The 19,250-nt window shown below is 40.8% G+C and overlaps 1 protein-coding gene across 7 annotated transcripts in view; it reads right to left on the bottom strand.

Annotated features, from left to right (window-relative positions):
• Positions 1-19,250, bottom strand: part of CELF2 (CUGBP Elav-like family member 2) — a 380,720-nt gene that overhangs the window by 2,654 nt on the left and 358,816 nt on the right. For 4 of the 7 annotated variants that reach the window (XM_026033322.1, XM_026033318.1, XM_026033316.1 and 1 more), the window contains 4 exons: positions 12,130-12,249; positions 6,825-7,022; positions 4,867-5,010; positions 394-565 (listed from right to left, as the gene is read on the bottom strand). In XM_026033322.1, the coding sequence (XP_025889107.1) occupies positions 438-565; positions 4,867-5,010; positions 6,825-7,022; positions 12,130-12,249 (590 nt within the window). In that variant the 3' untranslated portion in view covers positions 394-437. Of the gene's footprint in view, positions 1-393; positions 566-4,866; positions 5,011-6,824; positions 7,023-12,117; positions 12,250-19,250 lie in introns of all 7 variants that reach the window. The other 3 variants (XM_026033319.1, XM_026033321.1, XM_026033317.1) reach the window with 2 other exon arrangements.

Here is a 19,250-nt window from a genome sequence, read left to right as displayed (position 1 = left end):
TTTAACCTATAAACTGCTGGTGCCACCCTGGTAAAATAGGATCCATCCGTACAAAACAACTATTATTATGTGCTAATGGCACCAGGGTTCACAGAGTTAAATTGCACATTTTTTGTGTGTGTGTGTATGTGTGTGTGTGTGTGCGTGTGTGCTGCATTGAATTTCAAGGTTTTTTGTTTGTTTGTTTGTTAAAAAGGAGATAAATTATGCTGCAAAACAAAACACAGTAACACAACTCAGTAACTGCTTGGCAAAGAAACGGGAGCCAAGTCTAATAAGGGCAAGTAGGGAAATGGAAGTGGTAACTGTAAAAACAACTGTCTCTTGGTGAAGGTTGGCTATATGTTCTTTCTTAACCCCCCTGCAGAGGACAGGTTTGCTCATGGGACTTACCCTAAGAAAGCTAAAATAAGAGCAGTAAGCATCTGGGGTTAAGATCAGTAAGGTTTGCTGTCATTTTTGGAGCGCTTCAGCTGAACCTTCAAGCGTTTCATGCCAATCTGAAAGCCGTTCATAGCCTGGATGGCAGCTTGTGCGGAGACGGGATTGTCATAGCTAACAAAACCTGTGAGACACAGAGCGGAGGCGGGAGAGAAAGTGGACCGCACGTTAGAGCACATCTCTGAAGGCTTCTGGATTGCATTAATACCAGCTACACGACACCTCTCCCTCAACTGCAATTATTTCTCTGATTAAAACCTTTCCTCTCCTGTTCTCCTTCCTCCTCTTTACCTTCATCCACTATTCCTCTCCTTGCGGAGATGCAGGTGGATGGTTTTGGTGCATTGCAGTTTCCCAAACTCTTATTTATCTACCYACCTTTGGTCTGAAGAGCTTATTACAGTAGCACTGGTCACCGTAACCTTTACCTACCTTCCACCCTATTAGCAACTGCTATTAGGCCAGTCTGCAGATGGGAAGCTGAAAGGAAAGCCTGGTTTAGGACACAACACCCTAGGTTGGACGCCCATAAGCGTTTTCCACCTCCCAACATTAATTCACATGTATTGGTCCTGTGTGAAGCAAAGCCCTTGTCTTGTTGCATTTGGCCTAGGACAATGGCAATATTAGTATTTCTCCAGCTCCTTCCTATTCAAGATGTCAAGGTGTGTTAAATGTTAATTAATGCAGTCTCCTGCTCCCTGATGGGGTGTGCAAAGGTTGAAATTAAGCAACATCGTAAAGGCAGCAGCAGGGCTTGACAAGAGTTCCAGATTCCTGCTCCTCAGCCCCGGGCACCGATGAGGGGGATAACACGTGCCAGGGGATAACCCAACTCATCTTCCTTTTCCCCGCCAGAGACTAAAAACTCTCTGTTCATAATGGACTCAAACCCTCCTTGATTCTGGAGGATCAAAATTCATTTTCATATCTGGGTCTCCCACTCGTAATTGTAAAGCTCTCCTAACCGCTGCTCTGCCTCTGCTCTAATTGCTGCTCTTTTGCAGCTATTGTGCATCTGCCTGGAAATGCTCCCCAATCCCTMTGCTTGAATTTCCCTTACCACAGGTCCTTTCACTCTACTAAAGCCCAGACCCCATACTTTTTGTTTTCTGCTCTGATGTGGATGCTTTGCTCCTCTCTTCTTCCTTCATCTGTTCTTCTTCATTTGTACTTAGTGTCTCCATCCATTTCTGATTCCTAACCTCATCTTTTTTACTATCATTTTAAACTTTTGTTTTATGGCTTTTATTTATCTCTCATTGCTGCTCTCTTTCAGCTCTGGTATCTAATAATACACTTTCTCCATTATAAAGAAAAAAAAATCCTACTAAGTCATTTGGTCCCTTGGTTTCCCTTCTTCCTTCACAAACCTACTGTTCACTTTACATCAGCATCACCAAGGCATCCACCTAAGGTGTCTGTCAATTCAGCCTAACTTCTGCTCCTTTCACTCAAAGAAACCTCTCACTCAAGTCTCTGCAGACTTTCTACCAAACAAAACCCATGTGCTCTCTCCCTGTTCTTCTGTGGTTGATTATTCATAGGCTCATAAAGGTTTAAGAAGTTCCTTCCTACTTCCCTTGGTTTTGGTCACTCGTCACTTCCTTACTTTCTTCTCCTTATCACTTCCTCCTATTTCCATATCCTGAAGAGCCTCACTACTCTCCTCCTTTCTCCTCACCTGCTTTCAACACTTCACTCCTGTGTTTATTTCCATCAACACACAGATTTCAGCCTCTATTGCTGGAGCTTCCTTGGGGATAGAAAATAAGTCTACCATGAACTGGAAGCCAGTTGCAGCATTTTCCAGGCAGGTGCTCCACAATCAAGGTATAGCAATGTTAACTATCTTGACAACTCAAATTTTGCCTCTATAGCCTTCCTGACCTTCATGTTATTCTCTAAAGTTAATTCAAAATGATCTTCTATTATAAACTTACCATCACCACTTGTCATATTCACTAGTTTCTCAAAGTTAAGCATTTGATCTAACCTAGTCACTTAGGTGGCATCTGTAAGTCAATGAAAGGGAGTGGGTACATTCAGAGCTTTTTGTTCCACTCACCACTTAGACAAGCAATTTAGACACCTCCACTAATGACAGAGGAATAATTAGCTTAGGCTATGCTTATCTCCCAGAGGGCAGAGATAAGTCACCTCATTCTGCATCTCTGTATTAGCTTCCTTGACTCAGACACAAATTCGAGCTTATTGTCTTTCTCACCCAGTTGTTATTCTCACTCTCAGTTTGTTTGTGCGCATGGAATGCTGTACCTTAGCCTGCTACCCTTGCATCTTGCCCCTTCTTGAGAATCTCCATTTATAAGACTTAAGGAGGAATCTGGCATTCTCTCCATGTATTTATTAACTTTTCTTTCTTTTTTTTTTTTTTCTGATTGCACCCATTCATCATTTCTTGGCTGAAATTTAAACTACAGGTTGCATTTGGAAGGGCTGATGTTTCTTATCAAATTTCAAAGAACTTGTTGTGATGATACCGTGACATGACGATCTGATCTTTGTTCTAGGTATTCTATAACCAGGATAACTATTTTTTATCATGATTAGTTTGTGCATTGATGTCACAGGGTCCCCTATCCCTTGCCTTACTTTGACACTGCCTCAYTTCTGTTATTCCAGGATCTATGACAGGAAAGAGGAAGTTCAAAGACTGAAACCCTTTGACTACTAAATCAATTAGAGTTTGGTGGTCCAAAGGTATGTCCATGGGAAAAGGTCTGTATTATTATTGTCATGSAGTCAACAAAACAAATAGATCATTCTTGCTGCTAAGGCAGAGAAGATACATACATAGATACAATATGTTAAACCAGCAGGATTCATGCTAGCTTTGCTTATGATTAGCAGGATGACCCASGTGGTCACCTACTGAATCAAAAAATCTCAATTGCTTCTGCCACCTCAGGACTTCTKGTTTTTAAAGCTGAACAGTGGTGGCACAATATCTGAGGAGGAAGAATCAGACATGTAAATATTAGTGAAACCTGATTAATATCAAAAAGGTGGAAGACTCCTCYATCCTCTGGGGATTAATATTCTGTCAGGTAAAACCCAATGCAGTTTTATAACTGCAGTTTTATAACTACAGTTAGATAACTGTATCCCATTAACTAAGACACAGATAATCTAAGGCACAGGTAATCAAAGAGTACAAGAAACGCACCAAGAGCAAGTGTTGGAAGTGAGATGGTCAATTTAACTCCTTGTCCAAACTCATCTATGTTCTATCAGAATTAATCAAAAGGCAGCAGTTGTGATGACCATAGCTTGATTTGACGTTTTGTCAAGATTCCTGAAGACTTCAACCATGATTTTCTCATCCCAGCATACAGACTCAACTGGTTGCAGATCAATAGGGATCCCATTCCAATTTCACTTTTCAACTTTGTTACAGTGCCTGGGAGTGTTTTAATCTGTTGCAGAAAGGTAGGGGACCGTATTAAATTGGAGATGACCAATTTTTGAAAAGCCTCAACAGATGGAATTTGTCAGAAAGGGACTACAAGAACAATAAGAAATGCAAAATAATGCACTGCCTTTTCTCTTGTTTTTTAGTGAAATATATGAATGATTATTGGCCCTATCTGTCCAGATAAATTAAATCATTTGAACAGCTTAAAGCACAATAGTTCTTCTTGAATGATGCTTGTGTAGATAAGCCGCATTTTAAGAGAACCTAGGTTTTTAAGAACTAGTGATATGCAAGCGAATCTATGTTATTTGGAAGGCATCATCCCATTTAACCAACCCTAGAGCTTGTTTTATGTCAACACATCATATTCCCATCTCATTTCCTGGCACCCTTTGGGAAACCTGGCACTGGATGTACAAGGCTGTCTTCATCCATACCCTATAGCAAGGTGAGGTGCTGTCTTCTGTGATTCACTGGACTTTCCTGCAACTGCTGAAGCTACGTAGCTAGATACCAACTGTCTGTAAAGGGTTATGAACTACGTGTACATCCCACTCAGGCACTAATTGCACAATCTTGTACTTATTTCAGAAGAAAGAAATTCCTGTAATGTAGAAGTAATGGGTTAAACATGGAGTATTTTGAAGTGGCTCAGCTATACAATGGAGAATAATTAGGTACTCATAATAAGGCAGCTTAATAGCATACTAAATGACATTCCCCCACATAGGGTGTAATTAGTTTCCTGTGCCTGACACATTCACGCGAGATGTCAGACTGGAGGATTATTATTGTTTTTTCATATCCAGTTTTTAGTTAGAACTAGTTTGCCTCTGAATCTTCCCGTTCATTTGAGGATTACAATTCCATTACATTGCGAATGAAATGTCAAAATGACATTTCTCACATTGTCATTAATTTTCTTGCCCGGCCCCTTCTCAGTGCAATGCATGCGGTTTTTACTATTTGATTTATTAAATTTGACATACCAAAGCACTTGCTCAGATTGGTCTGTTTGTCAATGAAGACTTTAGCAGAGATAACATTTCCAAAAGGCATGAACATCTGCAGAATGTCCTGGTCTCCAAACTCCTGGGGGAGGTGGTAAATAAAGAGGTTTGCCCCTTCTGGACCTTTAGGAAAACAAAAAAAAAAAGCATGAAAGCAGCTATTACAATTTAATCTTTTTTTTTTTCCCCATAACACTTATTGAAGGTGATGGTCAGAAAAAGCACTCCACTTCCTGGCTTGAAGGAAGAAAAGTAAGTGGATTATCAAAAGACCAGAGTTGAAATGCAGCTCTTAAGAGTGTCCTACCTCACAAAGTGTTTACTTGCTATGTCTGCTATAAAAGAAGTTAAGCTGCAGCCTCTCTCTTCAATTTGTACAAGTGTCTTTAGGTGCAATTAGGGTTTGAAAGCAGGTACACAATGTATTACCCTCAGTCAGCATCCCATAAACTGCCTTACACAGCCCCAGGGGTTTCGGGGCTTGATTCCATCTGGGAATACATATGGAAATGCAAGGAAGTGGGGTAGGATTTGAATAAGGGAGACTGAAACTGGATAGTGATAGCGGGGAAAAGGTGAGACAAAACAAAGCTTTCCAGCTGATATTGGGCAAGAGAAATTGGTTAGAATTCATTTCAGAATGCCTTTCTCTGTCTCTTGAAAGAAACTTTGTAAAATAATAATAATAATAATAATAATAATAATAATAATAATAAAGTCCCCAAATAGTAGCTAGGTTGAAAATATACCAATAGTATAAATCGTTTGCAGTAGTTGCATGAGTCTGTTCATTGTGCTTCAGTATTAAATATTTCTGAACTGCTTTTCACCAATTTTCCTAAGAACATTCTGGCTTCTTCATCAGTTCATCAGAAATCATATATTAAAAGACAAAACATAGCTTAAGAAGCAAAACATAACAGTAGTGATGAAATTTATTCACTTCACCTTTACTAAAAAACACAAGATATGACAAAAAAGACTACTCCAAGAGAGACACTATACTAAAAAAAAAAAAAGCCAGCTTAATATGAATGTTCATAAACTGAAATATATACTACATCTATAAACAAACTGTTTTATAATGACACCAAAAAATTTTGGTGTCAAATTGTTACTGGGCAAAATGAGTGCAATAAAAGCAAAAACAGAGCATTAAAATAAGGGAAAAAAAAGGATTAAAAAAATCTTTCAGTTTAAATAGTCCAAATTGTTAGCAGTAAATCAGGTGAAGAATTTAGAGAAAAATATTCATTTTAACTCCACAGTGTCTTTATATATGTTATGGCCAGCTGGGGAAATGCTAACTTTGTCTTCCAAGGAAAAACCACAGCCCATAACAGCACAAGATATTACTTTAAAAGAGGATGAAAATATTTCTCTCGAGGATCTCATACTAGGTTTATTTCCAAAGCTTATTCCTGGCAAGAGCAGTAATGGCAACACAGATGCAATCTTAGGAAGCCTACAATACTCTCCAGTCCTCCTAGAATAAGCCAGAATTTTGGAAGGGAAGCAAAAATAACCCTTTGTCTTTTTACAAGTGACAGCCACTTGTTGATGGCAAAGATGAGGCAGAAAAACACATCGCGAGGGCAAAAAATGAATTAAGTTGGGGCTAAAATGGGAAAGATACTAGGAATGAGACAGGAGTATAAGTGAGATTCTTCACCATGGACCTTCTGCAGCTGCTTGCAAATAGCAAAGACAGTGCAGCAAAATACATCATGAGGGCAAAAAAGTGAATTAAGTTGGGGGTTAAAATGGGAAAGGAGAGATGTTGGGAAGGAAAGGTGAGGCTGAACAAGGCCTTTCAGTGAGGACCAACTGCTTCATGAAGAAGGAAGCCCCAACCACTGCTTCCAAACGTCGTTTGGAGGTCGCCAACCAGCCGTCAAATGGTCAAACGTCGTTTACTGAGCGCTGGGGCCGCTTACCTTCCTTCTGGCTGCCGGCCGCGCTCTGCTGCTGCAGCAAGCTCTGGCTGTACAAGGTGGGCAGTGCGGCGGCCGCGTACTGCTGGATTCCTGAGTAGGCCTGGGTGAGCGCGTCCATGGTGCCGGCCGTGCCGTTCGTCAAGCCGGTGGCGCCGAGTCCGCCGTTCAGGGCCGCCATACCTGAGAGCATTTGAGCAACTTTACAAAAAACCCAACAATAGAGAGAAGAAATTGCACTTGTTCATTAGTGCTCTCCGAAAATCGCCGCTTCCACGCGACGCCGCCGACGGCCACGCATGCAGGCGAGCGCTTCACCCAACGGTGCCAAGACATGACGCTGGTGCAACGGTCGGACAAGCCCACTCGCATGCAGCCTGCTCCTGGCAAGTCCTACAGTTCCGAAAGCCTCCTGGTCCACCTTGGGTAGCGTTCCTGCCTACATGGTTCCAGGTGCTGGAAATCAGGAAAGTGGACATCGCTTGACCCTCGGCCCTGCAAGCAGGGCCACAGGAAAGAGCAGAGTCTAGATAAAAAATGGGCACTAGGCATTTTGGCCAACATCTTTAGCATCACCACACTGTAACAAATTAGCACGGGGTGTAAAGTTAGTGGAGAATGGTCATTTATTGCATTAGTTGCATTTGGGAACAGCTCTCATGAACATTATGGGAATTCCTCCTCACTGGATTCAGAGTCACTTTTATTTATTATTATTTAAATCAATTCTCTTTATTGATAAATARCAGATTATTTTAACTGTGATGAATATCCAAGAAGGAATTTCAGACGAGGTCAATAGGTGTGCAACAAATGGCATCCCTTGTGTGTCTAAGCGGTATGTCTGGCAAAGTAAGTTTTCCCATGGTTGGCAGACTCCTCAGTGTGAGTCTTTAGTGTAGCTCCTAAGTGAGCCACATTAAAGTGAAAAACATTAAGATTTTTCTTTTTTCCTAGAAGCTCCAGAGAAAGTGAATTTTCTGCAGACAATCCCTTTGGCATTGGAAAGGGTGCCTGACTTTAGAGACCTGCTTATCTCCTACAGCTCTCACTGATGGTACATGAGCAATCACTCCTCAAAAGCTCCAAGAATTGTGTCAAATTTTCTAGTTTCCCATGTTTCCTTGTTCTTTGGTCAAACAGTTCACAAACATCTTAAGAGGTCTTCACTAGACTGCTCAGAGTGCTGAAAATAATTTCCTGGGAAAAAACAGAACCACGAGTGACCATTTCTTAGATACTGGCTATCAAGGACAGCCTCTAYGTTGGCAAAATAATGGGTAAAGAGAGGGTTGGTGGGGCCACACTAAGGAGCCAAAGGCTATCAGTATTAAAAAGTAAAAGAGGGATTAATTTCAGAGCAATAATAATGGGTTATATCTAATTYGGAGGAAAGTGAGCAAATTCAGGAGCAGACACTTTAGAGTGCATTAACAAGGAGATCTATTAGACTGGGAAACAAGCCTCCTCAAAGAGCGTGGCAGAAACCTTACCACACAAATAATTCGGAGACAGAAAGCATACCGCTGGGAATTATCCTGCATTGACAGAGGAGGATAAAGATGCTGACCTACTAGTTTTCTTCCATCTCTTATGGAGATTTGCAAAGTGTATTCCTATGAGTCTCTGATAATCAGGACAATTGCTTAAGTGGCACCTTTCTGGTTCCAGCCCAGTCTGTGCCAATTAAGAGGACTCTACTGCATAAATTACACCTTTTGATATTGCTATAATTTGTGTGACTAAACACTTGACCGAGATGTGATATTCTTAGCCTCTGCTAAATAAAATGTCTTGCACTTTGAAGATTTTGCCTTCCCCTTGCCCCACTTCACAACATTGCTGTTTCCCCATAGGAGATGATAGTGCTTTGAATATCACCCTGCATCTGAGCACAAGAGAGCCCTATTTGTGGCATAACATCTCTGGATTCAAAAACAACTTTTGAGAAACCAATATGCAATCTGTGAGTCTCTCACTTCTAAAAGTCTGGGCGTTTTGAAAACGATGGCTCAAGCGATGGTGATAAYGCAGCGGTTCGATGCTGAGCCCTATCTTAATCCACTCTGATGTTTCTGCATTAAGGTTTGTGCCACTGCATGCATGGACGTGCATACAGCACTGATTCAAGTAAAGGCTCTGGATAAAAAGTGTGTGCCTCTTCCTTTACTATAGCATTGGAAAAAATTGATAAAGGAGAAAGTATTAGGATAACATGTTATCTTTTGTGAGTCATCGGCCCATCAGATAGGTACATTTTGTGCGACTGTAGGTGCTTTTGCCTCCGATCAATAGCTCCCACTGCCACGTGAATTCAGCTCAGCAAGGAGACAGCCGGGCTCACCACTSTGCACCCACAAGGGCACTGCCACCACGCACACGTGGCACCTCTGCCTTCTCAGCAAAACAGTCCTGCAGAAAGGCTCCTGCATTYGCTTTATTCTGCCTTTTTGTATTTTTTTAACAAAATCTTCAAGGGCTGACTGCACTTCCACCTCCCTGAGTCTCTGTGTCATCTTCACCAGCGCATCACAGCCTTATTGAACTCTGGTCCCTTGCTCACTTCTAGGGAATAACTATTCTAGCTGATGCTCTCATCTGTGGCCTTCTAACTATTTYTTTTTTTGAGTTATTCTATACAATACAGAAGTGACAATCTTAGTAACTACAAAGGTCTCTCAAAGTGCTTTCCAAGCACTTTCAAATCTGTCACAAACACTTTTATGTCTGTTTTACACACTCAAACACTGGGGCAGAAATGCCAACTGGGCAGCTGGGGGTCACATACAATATTTTGCCATAGTTGTCCAATATCCTGAATCTCTAAAATCTTCGCTGTAATTGCAAAGAATGTTTCTTCCTCCTCTTTATTCACTTTTCCTCATCATTCATATTTCTTTTTGTTAGTCACATTATTTACATGTATTTCCCCCAAAAGAAGAAAGTCTGATGGTCTGTTATTTAAGGGTTTAGATGTTTCAAGCACAGCTGAGGGAAGACTGGGCCATCACAAAACAGTGAATCCCCAAAGGTGTCTACAACTGTTGCTTCATCCCTGGAGACAGCTAAACTTACCATCCTCCACTTTCTTTAAGGCCAACAGGCATCAAGTTACGCATCTTTCTACAACTAAAAGCACATCACTAAGTTCCAGCTTTGCTGCACAATAACTCCAGTGACCTTCATGACAAAATAGTGCTTGTATGGATTGCTTGTGACCGCACTGTACGGCGGAACAGCAGACTCTTTGTATATTAAATTTGCTGAATGTAAGCTCCTAGAAAGGTCTGAGTGTAAACACTGGATCAGAAACAGTCTCTAAGCTCATGCTCATGCTTAAAATAGGGGATGTTTCTTGTTATAATTTGGACAATGTTTGGCTATCATTAGCATGACAAGGGCCTGAAGTTGATAATCAGTAACACCCTTTTGAGAGAAACAGGGGCTAAAGCACAACATATGAAGAAGCTTCCCTGCTTTAGACCTCTTTCACAAATGTATATAGATCTGTACATATATAGATAGCCAGCCATACTCACATACATTTTATGTATTTTATTTTACACACAAACAAGAAATTCTAGGCATATACACTCTCTGTGCTTATAAAAATATCCATAGACAAGATTTGGGATTAATCCATGGACAAGATTTGGGACTAAAATAATTGTTGGTACAATCCATGGAAACCAGTGTGGCCTAAAACAAGGCAGAGTTTGGCAGTAGGTTGTGAATACATCACTAGTGCTTCAAACAGCATGCGTGGATAAGTTTGCACACGTGTCACCTGAAATCTCTGTTTGTAACCTAGTGAGAAGTGCTAAAAGGAGTGTAACAAGCATTCCCACAGCAAGTGAACAGCTCACAGGTGATTTATTCTTGGTCATTCTTGATGAAGGGGATGTTATCTTGTAGTGCTTTAAGGTGCTTGAGTGTTTATTACTTGTGGCAAGCCATACTCTGTTCTTGGTACTGTGACTACTTACAAACCATGAAAAACATGGTTTACAGAACATGACTGTTGACCAGGAAAAAAACATCTAATGTTTTCTTACTCATGATAAGGTTTATCACTGAGATACTCATGAGAGTAATTAGTTTTCTTGAGTGCCATTTTCAGTGACTTGCTTTAATAATACGTAAGCATATGAGAAGAACTTAACAYTGGCCATTTGGGGACCTAATATACTTACTTTTCTTAAACTGTGTTCTTRAGTCATCTTTACTATGAGGGTGTTCATGTGAAAGACACATGTCCTTGCCAGAAGCAAGATCTGTTTTACACAAGGCCCCATGCAATTCGTCACCATTGCTACAAGGACATCCATTAACCCCTTTGCGTTCCCACTCCCAACAACGACAACCAGAGATCACAGAACAAAAGAACTGAGTGACCAGCCAAATCACACTGACAAAAAGGACATCATGCAGAGCATCAGAGTGAGCAAGTGATACTGAGGAGGACATCCATTCCTGGGGGTACATTATAGTGGCTCATGGGGCTGGCAATGACCAAGGAGATTCCTTGCATTGCAGAAGGAAATGCAAGGAACAACAGCAGCTAAGAAAAAGAAAATGCAGCTGGAAAAATCTCTTCCATTACAGGCAAAGGTGAAGTCATCATAACAGAAACAATAGAAAGGATCACTGTTTTTCAGGAAAATCTTGACCAAGATTAAGAACCACGAAGAAGATTCCCACAAATGCCACCATCTGTTTAGTGGAGATGTCAGGATTTGTCTGAGATGTCATAAGATAGATGCCTGTGGTCTGGTATTACAGGTGACTGACTCTTCTCTCACACTTGCCAATTAAAATGACAAAGAGCTGCCTTTACTTTTAAGGCAGACATATTGCTCTCAAGTCAATTTGATAATTCCTAGAGATACCTGAAAAGGACTATCTCTGTGGCAAACATGCATCTCTCATCCCTGCATTTCTGGGTACACTTTGTATGGGGAGATGCTACTATAACTGTTCTCAGACTCCTCAAATGGAAAAAGAGCTTCTCCTATCTAAATAACGAGAATTCCTGCTGACTTTCCTTTCACCTTTCATTTACCCTGCAAGAAAAGGAGTCTTTTTGCAGGGAACCAAGAGACTTCACTTTGCAGAGGAACTCATGAGAAACTTTAAAGACTCCAGAACTGCATATGCACCATGAATGAAACTAGATCAACTTGACCCCCTTATTTTTCACATAGATTAAAAATAATCATATCTTCACTTTACAATTGATAGCTTTTTATGGCATGATAATTGGGGAAGGCTGTCCACCACAGCAGTAAATACTCACTGTTTACGGTACCTGCTAGTGCATTAATATTATTCAATCCAACAGTGGCTCCAGCCAGTCCTTGGAGAGTACCCAGAGAAGTCAAAGAATTCATGGCTGCGCCAGCTGTGGAATTAGCAGTTGATGCAGCCACTAAAAGAGAGGGAGAGAAAAAAAGGCAAAATTAAAATCACATTTTGCTAATTTTAGCTGATCACAAAACAGCTTACAATAATGCTGGATGYAAAAATAGGGCTCTCTGCAAGAAAAACCGAAGTCAAACCAACCTTATTCAAGAAATTACTAAAATGATTAAAATGATTACTAAAATGATAGCGTGGGTGAGTCTGCACCTCTGAAGATCAGATGACAAAATTTAGCACTGTGCTATTCCTTGCAAATGTTAACACATAAATGCTAAAAGTGTGAGACCAGGCACTTTCTCAAAGGTCAATCAGCCTAGGATCACATGTTGATCTGCTAAGCTATATGAGATATTGCCATTTCTTCAATACTGTCATTGTGGGACAGAGAGGGGAAGCTACTCATATTAATTTTGTTATATAACTTCTATTTTCTTCTGTGTTCAAGTCTGCTAAGTGAAATTTGAATTAAAACTTCTAAATGAGACACTGCAGGGCACTGTATGAACATAATTTAAACCTTTGAAGCTTACAAAAAGAAATATGACTAACAAAACACAAAGCATAATTATTATCCATTTTGCTTCAGATTTTCAGTCTATGTTTAGTCTAGTTTGGTTTGGCTTTAGTCCTATGTTTTAGTCTATGTTTTAGTCCTATACTTTAGTTTTCTGTGTTTCAGTCTCACAGCTGCTGTGCCAAGGTAGTGTTGAAGATGGATGAGATGAATTCACAAAACTGTGTGGTTCAGAAGATRGAAAGCCTCGCTTTCTAGCACAGGAAAGTAATAAGGCTCCATAAATGTATCCTGTAAGACAGGTTGGATGAACTAGAAATGTGTCTCTCTCACAGAGGATCTTGAATAACTAGCATAGATTAAATACTTTACTTACAGGTAGCTAAAGTTAGATTGGATGAATCAGAGTCATAAAAACTGTGGAACCAATTAGAYTTTTAACTTGTCTCCTGAGCTCTGCTTTAGTGCATTGATCACAAGGTCACTTTTTCCTTTAAAGAGCCAAATTATCTTCTGAAAAGTGAACACTTTAAGTCAATGTTTCTTTAATTTAATGCTTTATCAGGCGCATGTAATGACTACTCCATGCTCCTTTTTCCCATACATTTGTTGGCTGCAAAATGCTTAAGATCCCTTTTACTATGATGCTCCTCATGGCTGTTGCCATCAAGCACTATCAAACACCTAAGGTTACTCAGTGAGTACTGAAGAAAGTGAAGTCTCTCTAGGTGCCARGATCCATCAAAAAAAGTAGGAAACAACTTTTTCATACTCTATGGACAAACTTCAGAGGTCTAACCCATACATTAACCCTCTTTTAGAACCTCAAGAMCCAACCCTGAGTACTTTTCACCAGGCCACAGAGATCAATGGGCTCTGATGGTGTGAATGTGGGGACATTTCCAGAGCCAACAGCAACCTGGGAACCTCTCCTTGTTCCCACACTGCCCTAGCACCTGTGATGTTAACTCCAATAATTGATGTATATTTTCTGGATAGAAAAAGCTTTTACTATTCAATCTCTCTTCATAAAGCAATAATAAGTCAATAATGTTGTTGATTAAAAAAAATCCTCCAACAAGTTAAAAAAAAGAAAATTTTGTCAGATAATGTTGGCACCAACAGATAAGAGAAAGAAAATAATCAAAGCGAATGAATGTCAGTGAATTCCCTGTGACTAACAGCACTCTATTTTTCAGTTCATGTTCATTAGCAGATCACTTAAATGTAGCACATAAACCTCAAATCTGAAGGATCTGATTCGTTTTGACTGGGCTGAATCACATCCAGTTCTGTTTCAGAGGCATATTAACCTTGCCTCTGGAGGAAACATATATTTAAGAAACGAGAGAAATGGGGGCTAGGAAACCGTTTGCCTGAAAATTACATTAAAGCTCTTGGGGGAAAGTAACTCCTCTGAATGAGAACTATACACTCGTGGATCATCACCACATCTGCTGGAGAAGGCAGAAAAGAGAGGATTCCGTTCTTCCCTCCTGCACAACCTTGGGTGTGTCATGGTGGCTCTTATCAAAGTCTCACTGCCCAAGCACTGCTTCAGGGCTGGCCAAAATCTGGGGCTAATATCTCCTTTTTCTTTTATTCTTTTGACGTTTCAATCAGATCAATACAGAGCAGATACAGTCATAGAATCATAGAATCATAGAATGCCGAAGGTTGGAAGGGACCTCAGAGGTCATCGAGTCCAACCCCCCTGCTCACGCAGGGTCACCTAGAGCACGTGGCACAGGGCTGCATCCAAGCGGCTTTTAAAGATCTCCAAAGAAGGAGACTCCACAACCTCTCTGGGCAGCCTGTTCCAGTGCTTTGTCACCCTCACAGTGAAGAAATGCTTCCTTAAGTTCCTGTGGAACTTCCGATGCTTCAGTTTGAAGCCATTTCCTCTAGTCCTATCCCTGCCCACCACTGAAAAGAGGCCGCCCCCCTCCTCCTCACTGCCTCCCTTGAGGTATTTATACACACTGATCAGGTCCCCCCTCAGCCTCCTCTTCTCCAGGCTGAACAGACCCAGCTCTCTCAGCCTTTGCTCATAGGGCAGATGTTCCAGGCCTCTGATCATCCTGGTAGCCCTGGATGGATACCAGGATACAGTCTGGATACAGACTGGATACAGTCCTCCCGTTTGAAACTTTAATGCAGATTATCTAGTTTGCCTAAATGATGACTTGCCATACAATGAATGTAAAATACTTGTTGGAGCACTGCGGCACCCTATACTGTGGCATTTTGTAGTTGCAGCTATTGCTTTTGCTTAGCAGTGGTCTGTCTTACAGAATTACTGGGACACAGATTTTTCCTGTTGCCGTGGCTTCTTTTTGCTCAGAGGAGAAAAGTGAACAACTGCTGTGGCTTGCATTAGGTTATTGAACATGTGGGGAAGAGAAATGAAGAGATCTCCTTTCTTTGGGGCACTTGTAAGGAATGAATCCAGCTCCTTGTTCTAGGTGAGGCGTCCTGAGAGACCCCACGCTAGATACCTTCCTTCTCTTTAACTGAATTCTGCGTATATAAAGGACATATGAAGACAGTCATGAGCTAAAATACAACCACAAAGGCAGCCATAAAAGGTCTAAGATTTAGAGATAGTTGACAACTTGTCACAAAATGCTCTTGGATAATGCCAACAGATAGTGGGTGGTTCTTCTGTCTCCTTGTCCCTCAAAAAACTTTAGAAAAAGATGAAACAAAAGCCAGACTGTCTTACAAGATATATGCGGAGGCTTACGCTAGCTGGAAGTTTTTACCTCATAAGCTCCCAGCACATGTTGGAATTCATCTAGAGACACGAGCTATGCTTCTCCTGTCCTTTGCCCTTTTCTAGTTTCTTTCAACCACAATGACTGCTTAAAAAACTTGTTACATGTACTGAACCAATGGGAAAAAAAGAAAAATTGCATGCCTTGTGGTAACGGTGGCTGGCTGCACTCCTCATTTGGGGAACCTGTATAACTCTCTCATGTCAGCAAAGCTCCCGGGCTCCACGGCTGCTCGGAATAATGGCAAAGGAAGTATAGCTCACTGTCAGGGCAGCGTTATTTTATATTTACAGCTTTTAGTTGTCCAGATGACAAAAATAGATTGGATACCTACAGAATTTATAAATTGGTTTCTACCAGGCTCCCCTGCTGCCAAATAAATTAAAAGAAAACATTTCATGTCTCCCTCCATCCCCCATGCCGGAACATTGCTGTTCTGAATCGAATCACTTCATAGTGGTGCTTAATAAACAGTAGGCATCTGTTTCTGGTTTTCTTGGACAGCTTGATGCACAGAGCTAAAACACCACTAGAAATCTCTCTTTTTATGCTACTGGTTCATCAGCACTTGGTGAAGCAGTAAGAAAAAACTGAAGCACAAAAAAAGGCACAAATGGCTCAGGCTCCTAGAGTTGCTCTGCATGGCGCACCTAGTAGCCACAGCAGTGAGTTTATTATTTTTCACTTTACACTGGGAATTTTACCTTTACCTCCTAAAAACCTATACACGTCAGGGTGTCAATATATTTCCAAATTGGCATTAGTCATGATAGCTGATATTGAAGCGAGAAGGAAAGACGCAGCTGACTGGAGCTCCTGCTTTGTGCATACCGGCTGAAGGTACAATTGTTAGAGAAGCACAAAGATTTATTTTTATTTAATCTTTTTTTTTTTTTTTTTTTTTTTTTTTTTTTTACCATCTACATTGATCATTTCCCCTGTCCTTCATAATTTCTAAGCTCTGGATAAATACCACAACAGGACAGATAACATTTTGTCTGTTCAAAGAACTTCTTCCTCTGAAGCATCAGTCACTGGAAGAAGGGGTAACTTTCTCAAAGGCAGACCTTTGCTCAACCAGAGACCATTGGCCCTAAGGCAGGATTTACTGGATGGACATTCTAGGTCTTTATTGCAAGAGTTCAAATAGATTACAGAATTACAGAATGGTTGAGGTTGAAAGGGACCTCTAGAGATCATCTAATCCAACCTTTCTGCTTAAGCAGGGACACCCAGAGCACGCACTGAAGATATTCCCCATTGACCCTAAAAATACATTAATATGTGGAWATTATATCCCTGCCTTGAATAAAGAGATCAGTTTAGACTTATGAGACCAAGGAGCTGTCCTGTATCCTGTAGACAAGCCTGCTCTGTTTCCTGTAGATGTACTGCATTTTGGTCACCTGCTGCCTTCTCCATCCACAACACATACAGAGACGTCATTCACTTTCACATCTTCATGAAAACTTAAGATGTTTAAAAGTACTTATTTTCCTGTTATAGACTCTACTCTTTCTTAACTGACCACTCTATTCCCACAACCATGTTTCTGACTAAATCAGTCTCACAGCCACCTCTTTCTTACAAACTCAACTTCACTTCAAAAGCCACACACCTTGGAATAATACAAATCATATTAAGAACCTGTCACAGAGCKGGAAAGATTTTTATAGTTAGTAGCAGGTACATTTTCAACTATTCTCCATCAACATTTACTGCTGTATGTATCAGGTTATAATATCTTCTAGGTCAGAGACTAGAAATGGGCCATTTTCCTCTTAATTTCAATTCCTTAAAACTATGCTGACCTAGAAAAACACCCAGTATTAGCTTATAAACACTTGGYCACTCTGTTGGATGGTTTAAGTCCATAGTGTCATGATGATTTAAATCAGCTGGATTTATATCAGCTGGAAACCTAGACTCAGCATAACATCTAGGAAAGGCAATGATGTGGAAATATTTCTTTGGCTTTGCTGTGCACACTGTGGCTGGGATTAATTTCCCCACTGTTGGCAGCTCATGCTTAGTTTAAGGTAGTGCAGTCTAAGCTATTCTTTTAGGCTGTCTCTGAGGTTAAGAGATCTCCAATTCAACTAGCCTATCTTTAAATTTCTGCCCAGGGTGGACTGAACTGCTTCCTGGAAGTGCCCATTTCCATTGACTGAGATGGTGAACTCACAGTCGACATAGACTTTTTCCAAGAGGAAATGTGAGGAGGGATGGATCCTGCCTTTCTAGTCAGCTCTTAKTTGTCTTAAGAACCTGTCATCTTCAAGCAATTCATGTGCCTTTACCCTGTACACAAATGCAATGACAAATGACCCAAACTCAGGAGTTTGAATGTAGTTACCTCAATCAAATCTCAGGTTCTCAGGATTGCCTGAATGCTGGACAATTCTGAGCTAACCCACAGAGCATGACACTTTTTTTTTTCCAAAGCACACTTGATCAGGAAAAGCAGTTATACAGCAGGGACTAACACAGCATTGCCATGCAGAACACACAAAATAGGATGGTCTTGCCAAAGACTATGCAGGATGATCTGAACTACTAGGTGGATCTCAGATACTATTGGTGCCTTTCCCAGTTTTCCAGATATCTGACTCAAATATTTATGCTATCTTGGACAAAACACTTTCTTCCCATTCGCTTGGCTTGTCTCTAGAAGACAAGGAGGCTTTCTACTATACATGTGATTTTGATGTTGTTTTGGGGATAATAATCTGACACTGAATCATTGCCTGATAATACTATGCAGACACATTATGAGTCCTGTACTAAGGTATTAAAAAGAGCAGAAAGACATTCCAAAGATTTCAAGTGAGATTACTTTTTAGAAGCATTACTTATGTTTTAGGGCAGAACTAAACAGGAGAACAGGCAAAGCCAAAGGACAGCTTCAGTTCTTGGCCTGCATTGAGGATTGCTGTGGCACATTCACCACTTCCTCCATTTGAAATGAGACACCAACACTTTTGGATCCAAACCAACTTTCTGGTGCTGCAGGGCCACAGGGCAGATCTGAGACTGGCTGAAGTGGCATTAAGGATTCTCCTTGTCAAAGGGAAGTTCATCTGGACACCACAGATCTGCTGGGACACCTTCCTGATCTCAGTGCAAGAGAAGTGGCCAAACCAGGCCTGGTTCCCCAACTACTGCTCATCTCTTTTCTCATCACAACCTGCTTAGTTACATATAGAGTGTGTGCGTACATTAAAAATAAACTTTTCCACAATGTTGTTCTTTCTTGTTTTACTGGAGGGTTAGTAGGGTGCTAGGGATTAATAGCACTCCAAAATTTGAGGATCAGCATTTCTATTATTCTAAGCATGAGACATTTTGGAGAAAAACCTTATTTGTTTTGGCAGAATTTGGGTGTAATCATATTTCTGTTTTTCTGCTGCCTTCCTTAGCTCACTAACTGTGGGGATGGATAGAACGAGGCTGCTTTAATCTGCTCCTGAGCAAAGGACTTCAGAAGGCCCTAGGCAGGCAGAACTGACCCAAAGGAGCATTAGGGAATGAAAGGATTGATGCAGCTCGGTACCTGGGAAGGAAGGATCCAAAAGTTAGGTTGTCCACAACTGGAACATGGGAGAATATAAGAAAATCCTTTTTCACCATGAGGACAGGTAAGCAGTGGAACTGACTGACCATTCTCTGTCCTTGGAAATTTTCAAGGTCCAACAAGATCAAGCCCTAAATAACCTT

The sequence above is a fragment of the Nothoprocta perdicaria genome, unplaced genomic scaffold (assembly GCF_003342845.1).
Source record: "Nothoprocta perdicaria isolate Ctin4 unplaced genomic scaffold, notPer1 scaffold_127, whole genome shotgun sequence".
NCBI lineage: Eukaryota > Metazoa > Chordata > Aves > Tinamiformes > Tinamidae > Nothoprocta > Nothoprocta perdicaria.
The sequence above is the reverse complement of the archived record's forward strand: the minus strand, read 5'-3'. Positions and strand labels throughout refer to the sequence as shown.